Source organism: Andrographis paniculata, unplaced genomic scaffold (assembly GCF_009805555.1).
Source record: "Andrographis paniculata isolate CXL003 unplaced genomic scaffold, ASM980555v1 Contig59END, whole genome shotgun sequence".
Taxonomy (NCBI): domain Eukaryota; kingdom Viridiplantae; phylum Streptophyta; class Magnoliopsida; order Lamiales; family Acanthaceae; genus Andrographis; species Andrographis paniculata.
In genome coordinates this window covers 1,477,567-1,486,065 of record NW_026137594.1, presented here as the reverse complement: position 1 = coordinate 1,486,065, position 8,499 = coordinate 1,477,567, and the positions used below count along the sequence as shown (strand labels likewise).

Genomic DNA, 8,499 nt, shown 5'->3' with positions numbered 1-8,499 from the left:
TTTATCCATTTTTTCATTTTGGTCCGTCCCATGACAAGTATTCATTTTTTTTTAAGTAATTGTACTATCTAACTAACATTACAAATACCCTTCCAATTTACAATATATTACACAAATGTTATTACATTTATATCATACAATACTAATAGGATTAATTTAGTCTTTTTATTTTTATTTATATTTTATCCAAATATAATACTAATATTTCTAAAACTCCAGGCAAAAAACAAATGAACATATAGATATGGGACAGGAGGGAGTATCAATATTTCTTAAATCTCATGTAAAACACAATAAAATTATACTTTTGAGATGGATGGAGTGTAATGTATTCCCTCCGTCCCATATTGTATGTAAATACGAAAATTTATGATAAATATAATTACTAGAAAATTAAATATATATTAGTAAAATAATTATTTTATAATATAAATCATTATAAATTAAGATTAGATAATTAATTAATTTAACTAAAATTAAAAAATAAAAATAAATTAAAAAAATTTAAAATGAAATTAAAGTATATAATCAATTTTTTAAAAAATAAAAGTCACGTAACATGCGGGACAGACAGAAACGACGATGAAAACATAGTAGATAGGACGAAGGGAGTAATAAAAATAATTATAAATTAAAATTAAAATAATTAAGTAATTTAATTAAAATTTTAAAAATATTATAGATTATATAGTATATAATTTTTTTGAAAAAAAAAAATTATTATAATATACATACATTTATAAATACATGTAAGAGGGGAAATTAGCAGATCCCATGCCCTTTTTAGTCTTCCTCATTCATATGTAATTATTGTTTGCTACCGTCCTACAACCACTACAGACTGCAGCCATGGAGTTACTCAGCTCCGCCGTCTACGGCGCCGTTCTCTTCCTCCTCCTCCTCTGCTCCGCCATTTTCCTGAGGCCCAAGAAGTACAAACTCCCGCCGCTAGCCGGCGGCGGCCGCCCCATCATGGGCCATCTCCACCTCTTGGCCAACTCGCCCACCGGCGAGCCACCGCACGCCCGTCTGCAAGCCCTGTCGCACAAACACGGCCCGATTTTCACCATCAATCTCGGCCTCCGCCGCGCCGTGGTGGTGAGCAGCCGGCAAATAACCAAAGAGCTCTTCACCACCCACGACACGGCCGTGTCGTCCCGCACAAGAACCACAGCGCTCCGACACTTGACCCACAACTTCGCCATCTTCGCCTTCACCCCCTACGGCCCCTACTGGCGCCACCTCCGCAAGCTCACCAGCGCCGAGCTCTTCTCCGGCCGCCGCCTCGAGCTGATGAAACACGTCCGTGTTGATGGAGTCGCTGAGTTCATCCGCCAACTCTACTCCCACTGGAAGGACAACAAGGCCGAGTCCGGGACCACCTTGGTGGACCTCAAATTGTATTTCCTGAACCTTAATTTCGACCTCGTCGCCAGGATGGTGACGGGGAAAAGTATCTTCGGACAAGAAGAAGGCCTCGATAAACTTCTCCGGTGCCGGGAAGTCGTGTCGGAGTTCTTCGACCAAGCCGGCAGATTCGTCGCCTCCGACGCCGTCCCATGGCTGAGCTGGCTCGACCTCGGCGGCCACGAGAAACGCATGAAGGGAATCGCCAAAGAATTCGACGAAATCGTCGGAGCCTGGCTGTCGGAGCACCGCCGGAAGAAAAACAACCCGTCGCAGGAGGATTTCCTCGATGTAATGATGGCGTTATCCGGACAAGGTAATCTAAACCAGTTCCAAGGCGAATACGACCTCGATACCATCATCAAATCCACCTGCCAGGCAAGTCAAAATCGAAAAAACCCTGAAATCAATTCCACTTCTAGCAAATTTCCAACAATTAATTTTGCAGGCCGTGATCCTTGGGGGTTCCGACACAACATCATCCGTACTGACATGGGCGATCGCCCTCCTCCTAAACCACCGCGGCGCCCTAACCAAGGCTCAGGAAGAACTCGACAAGCACGTCGGAAGAGAGCGGCGCGTGGCCGAATCGGACATCCCAAACCTCGTATACCTCCGCGCCATCATTAAGGAGACGCTGAGGCTCTACTCAGTCCGTCTAAGCCTGCCGCGAGAAGTAACCGAAGACATAAATCTCTCCGGTGGCTACCACATCCCGAAAGGCACGTGGCTGGTGGTCAACATGTGGCAGATCCACAGAGATCCCGAGGTCTGGTCAGACAACGCGCTGGAGTTCGAACCGGACCGGTTCATGACAACCCATAAAGACATTGCAGTAAACGGACCGGACTTCAAGCTGTTCCCTTTCGGGATGGGCCGGCGGGTCTGCCCCGGTCTGAACCTCGCCATGCAAATGCTGCACCTGGTGCTGGCGAACCTGCTGCACGCTTTTGACATGACCACGGTCAACGGTCAGCCGATGGACCTGACCGAAACGGAAGGGCTAACCAACGCGAAAGCTAAGCCGTTGGATGCCCTAATTGCGCCGAGGCTTCCACTTAGTCTTTATTAGGGATCTCCATCTCCGTCCTGCGAAGTTATTCAGCACTTATTACCACCACCCACGTGATTCTTATCGTAATTAATGCCTTCCTCAATTCCGTCCTTGAATCTTGCAAAGGTAAACTATTACCCACTTGTCGTTTGTAATAAATAAATGGTTTTACTATTGAAATGCAGTGCTTGGTTTAGGAATATTTTGTTATTATTATTTTAATAATTCAATTTCAATTATTGGGATGTACTCCCTCCCGCCACATTTTATACTATTTTTATTTTTATTTGTCCTTTAATCATTGACATATTTTTATTTTTGATAAAAATTATTAAACTAAAATATATTTAACAAATACAAATTAATTTAATTAACTATATAACATACAAAATCATAAATAATTTAAGATCTACTCAAAACTCTTTTATTTTTACATCTCTTTTCAAAAAATAAAAATTTTATTTATATTTAAAACTACACATTTTTTTATAAAATTGATTTATATTAATTATAAATAAACAAAAATATTTTTTTATTCACTTGTATTATAGAATATTTTATTCTCTACAAAATGATATTCATATTGCATAATTGCTATATAATTTTTAAATATTTAAATATATATTTTAATTTTTTTAATCATATATATATTAAATTTACTTTAAAACTATAAATATTATTAATTATACAAAAGATAATATAATAATATCATAACTAATTTAATATTATCACTTTAAATACCGTGTTCCTAATCAAATGGTTCAATTTGGGACGGAGGGAGTATTATTTTATTGATGAGTGAAGATGTATAAAAGATTTTAATAATTTTTTTAAAAAAATTATTTTTATGTACAATGGTATGTTTATTTTAAGGATATCTTTATGTTAATTAATAATTATTTTTAGTAAAATATAGAAAATATATACTTTTAAATGAGATAAATAAAAATAATAAAAAAAAAATTGAGTTTAAACAAAGACAAAAATGATAAAAAGATAATTTGAGTTGAGTTCGAAAAAGAATATTATTTTGATAAATATTATATTTAAAAAATATTCAAGTAGATAAAAAAATAATAATAATAAAAAAAACATACATACATTACACATTTATAAAAATATTAAGAAAGAGAATATTGATTGGTTTTTATACTCTCCTTTTCTATATAGTCTTTCCATGTCAATACAATAGTCTTCTTTATCATTTTTGTTCGTCTCAAAACAATAGTCTCATTTCTATAAATACTCGTATTATCATAAAATTATCCTTACTTTATTATTATTACACAAATATTTCACATTTTACACTAATATATTTACAAGAGTAAAAAAATCTTTTACTCATCATTTTTTACCAACTATTAATATAATAATAATATTCCTTAAATTTCGTGTTCAATCCAATTAAGACCATAGTTTTGAGACGGAGAAGTATATGAAAAAAATATACTATAAGCTTTCATTTAACTGAAAGTATTTATTTTACTATTTTTTTCAATTCTATTCAAAATATTTATTTTTTAATTACAATAAAAGTAATTACATATTAAATACTAATATAATATTTAATTTTTATATAAATCACAAATATATAATTACACGTACAATTAATTTATATATTAAAGAACTCTATAATCATGACCAAGTGATGTAAGAGTGGACTCGTAATTAAAATTTTGAATTAAAATAATTTTTGACATAATATAAATCAATAATGATGTAATACTGTAAATATTAAATTATTTTTTAATTAATATAAAAAAAATTATATATTTAATTTGATATTTAAAAAAAAAATTATGAAGATGAAAAAAAAACCAACCAAATGGAAACAGTGTGTGTGTCTGTTGTATTTGTATTTTTTCTTTAAATAGTTATTTGATTTAAAATTTGAAGAGATAAAATATTAAATTTGTTCATTTTCCGATAAATTGATATTTTGTATGTGCTATAAGGAATTGTGTTGATAATATAAAAATAATATTCTATATTGAATAATTAATTTTTTATGAATGAATAATATATATTATATCAATGTGTGTGTTTATATATATATATTATTAATAATATTTATAGAGAATTGTACCATTGAAAAATTATGAGTGACAGACAGATTGTATTTTTATTAACAAATAAGAAGAATAAATAGTAAAACAAAAAAAAGTTGTAAAGAGAGCAGTGTTCGTTCGTAGGATTTTGTCAAAATTCTACTATTCATCCAAAAATTTTCCCCAAAAACATCAAATCAAACACCTATTTTTCATTTTTATATTATACTAAAAATCAAATTTACATTAAAAACATCACATCAACACCTATTTATATCACATCATACAATTATTTAAATTCAAAATTTTTACTATTCAAATTCCAATCCAAAATCCAAACCCCCAAACAAACACACCCTAAAGTAACATTTGTAGTATAACATAAGGGCGTCTTTACCGTGATCTTTTGAATAAAAAGTTAAATAAAAAAAATTAATATTTAATATTTTTGTTTATACATATATATATATATATATAGAGTCCGATACGATGTCTAAATCATACAGAAATAGACGTTTTAAGAATAAATAATAATAATTAAAAAAAATACTAGGTTGTAATTTGGAATACAGCATGAATCAGGTGCCTTCGCTATGCTTAACTTAATTATAATTAAGTGATTAATTTTCTAAGCATTCAGTCACCTTTGGAATAAATAATTATTTACTAATTAAAAATGTGGTAGTTGAAGGAATCTTCAATCCTGGAGACTTAAATTAATAAAATAATTTTGATAAATATAATATTTTATGCCTGTACGCATATCTATGCATAGTTAGCAAATCTTCTAATAACCGAGGGGCACAATAGTAAATGTATGAATCCCTGTGTTCTTTATCATAAAAAAAAAAAAAAAAAAGAAAAAAAAGTTGAAAATCAGATAAGAAAAATTAATAGATAAAAATCTATTTTTTTTAAAATATAAATTCAAATATTTTAAAATTGATTACTCGATGACTAGAAATGCTGCTACGGGTTGAGAAAAATATCTTGGAGTAAGGAAATTTTTGTTTATCAGCCTGATCCAAAGCCTATTATTATATTTATTCTTTTGACATATTCTGACAAACGCAAAATGAATACCATCTTTTATTGCGCAGAATGGGCTGGTGGTGTGGGAGTTGCACGTGTGATCGTAAGATCATGGGTTAAAACCCCCGACGTTTCAAGTCACCTGTAACACATAGTTCGCCTAGTGTGACTTGCCTGTCGGGCCTAGTTTGCAGGAAATTAGGTTCGACCGAAAATTTACCCGGTGTGCACTTTCGGGTAGCGACTGCGACCTTAGGACTGTGAGATGGCTTAGAAAAAAAATATGAATCCGAAAATATCTAGTCCAAAATATTTATTGTGGGTCGATTTATAAAATACAAAATAGTGAACGGCCGATCTGTCATTAAACAAATAAAAAGTTTCAACATTCAATCTACTATATCATTGAAAAAAGTATGGCTCTACCAAACAAATTTTATCACAGAGTGTGATGATTGAAAAGTTGCCCTTGAGTTAGAACAACTTTAAGCACAAGTTAAAGTAAGAATTAAAGCGAGTAAGACTTGAGCATCTAATTGTCCGAGTATGTTTTCCCATAAGAGCAAAGGTAGTCCAAAACTAATAGTAACGACTTTAATTGTAGTAATACAAGACATTTGTCAAAGGACAATAGACTTCCGAAAAAGAAAAGGTGAATCCAAGTTTCCAACTAGTCAAGACATCCCATAGGACTGATCAAGGTCTCAACACTAATAATCTTATTGCCGTGGTGTAGGAGACTAATCACGTTGATAGTCTGAGGGCATGGTTCAGCAATACCGATGCCACTTGTTATGCTTGTTCTGACAACGCAAATTCTTTTACATATAAGGAGACCGAAGTAAGAAAGTTATATATTGACAACTATGCATCTTCGGAGGTCAAACGAGTAGAAACAATAGTGCTAAAATGACTATTGAAAAAGAACTGACTTTGAAGGACTATTAGACATGGTTTCAAATAATTTTCATAGCGGATACATTTATATTATAAATAAATAAGATGTTCCTAATTAAAAGTTATATTTTCAATGAATTGTCCACATCTAATATAATAGCTGAACGCCGAGCGCCTAATATTAATAATAATATTTCTTCTTCTTCGAATTTGATTTAGTATTTTATTTATAACATTATAGATTATAATATGTTGATCTAAAAGTTAAAAAATGTTTAGTAAATAAATTTACTAAATATGAAAGAAGTGAACATTCAAAAGACAATGTAAATTTTATGTAGAAACAAAATTGGTTAAATTATCATTTTTTTTTGTTGAAAGAAACACAAAACTATTCAAGTAATTTACACTAATGTGTGATTTATAATGTATGCGAACTTGATGTTGCAAAAAGTATTTTATTATCTTTATAGATGATTGCACGATCTATTACTATTTTTACATACTAAGGAAAAAATAAGAATTGAAGTCTTTAAGAATTTCAAAAATCATGTGAAAAATCAAATAGATTGTAAAATTAAATTAGTTCGAAATAATTGAGATGGGGAATATATAGATATGTATATGTATATACATATGATATCTTGATTTTGTATGTATTAAGTACTATATATATATGTGCAAATAATATTGGTATAAAATATAATTAAATTGATGTTTTTTTTTAAAAAAAAAAAATTTGAATAAAAATTAATTAAAAAAATTTAAAAATAAGAAAAATCTATTAATTTCATTAAAAAGAAAAAAAAAACAAATAAAAAGATGAGGAAGAATAAAAAAAAAAAACGAGAGAAAAAAAAAAGGATATACAATGTAGCCGCATAAAACAAAAATACTGACATGATAAAATAAAATAATAATGTCCCCTTGCTTCTATAACAATTATTGAATTAATAATTAAATATTTAAATTTGGTAATTTTAAACTTTATATGTATAAATAGTCCAATACTATGTTCAAATACTTTTCGAAGAATCCAAAATTTATATTTATACATATCCAATAATTGTGAAATATATTTATGCATAATAGAGGGCCATAAAAGTAAACTTCAACCATTTAATATTCTTGGGTGTGCTCGGTTGTAGGATTTTATCAAAATTCTACTATTCATCCAAAATTTTCCCCCAAAAAATATCAAATCAAACATCTATTTTTAATTTTTTATATTATACTAAAAATCAATTTTACATTCAAAACATCACATCAACACCTATTTATATCACATCATACAACTATTCAAATTCAAAATTTTTACTATTCAAATCCCAATCCAAAATCCAAACCCCAAACAAACACAGCCTTATTGGTCCTGGTATACATGGACCGGCTATTTATTTGTTTATTTTACATTAATTTTTTATTTTTATATATTATATTAAAATTTAATTTTATATTCAAAATATGACATTAATATCTATTTATATCACATTATAAAATTATTTGAATTTAAAATTTTTAATATTTAAATCTCAAACTCAATTTAATTTCCAAGCAAAAACACCAATAACATACGGGCTCAATTATTGAATGTGTGTCATCATTTCTTTGTTGTCGTCAATTTGCATAGGAAAATATAAATAAAAGATATAATAATTAAAAAAATAAATACAAAATATTAAGAAATGTGAAACATAAATCCAATTTTATAGAATTTATATTTCAATTTAAATTCAAATAAAAAATAGGCTAAAAATAACTAATCCCAATTCATATTAAATTGAAAATCAAAATATATTGTTAGTTTACATTCTAAAAAAAAAAAGAGAAAATTGCAAAATTGTTCAATATGTGGGTCAAATTATCATTTTTATATGTATTTTTTAATTTTTCAAAGTAGGACAATAACTTTCTTGTGGTCCTAAAATTATTAAAATTAAGTCAAAATAGAAAATTAGATATTATTAATTTTATTTATTATATTATTTGTACAATTTTTTTAAAGATTTAATTGAAATTTTATAGAATTAATAATGTAATTTTTAAATTAAAATAGAACTT

At 29.4% G+C, this 8,499-nt stretch overlaps 1 protein-coding gene across 1 annotated transcript; it reads left to right on the top strand.

Moving 5' to 3' along the window:
- The first annotated feature begins 763 nt into the window (after window positions 1-763).
- Window positions 764-2,710, top strand: LOC127258309 (cytochrome P450 CYP82D47-like). The gene is made up of 2 exons (XM_051285106.1): window positions 764-1,785; window positions 1,856-2,710. The coding sequence occupies exons 1-2, from the start codon at window positions 850-852 to the stop codon at window positions 2,477-2,479; spliced, it is 1,560 nt and encodes a 519-aa protein (XP_051141063.1). The 5' UTR covers window positions 764-849; the 3' UTR covers window positions 2,480-2,710.
- Window positions 2,711-8,499: the final 5,789 nt, after the last annotated feature.

Coding starts and splice junctions, on each gene's coding strand:
- LOC127258309 (XM_051285106.1), top strand. CDS start 850: ATGGAGTTACTCAGCTCCGCCGTCTACGGCGCCGTTCTCTTCCTCCTC. Junction 1,786..1,855: donor TCATCAAATCCACCTGCCAG/GCAAGTCAAAAT, acceptor TTAATTTTGCAG/GCCGTGATCCTTGGGGGTTC.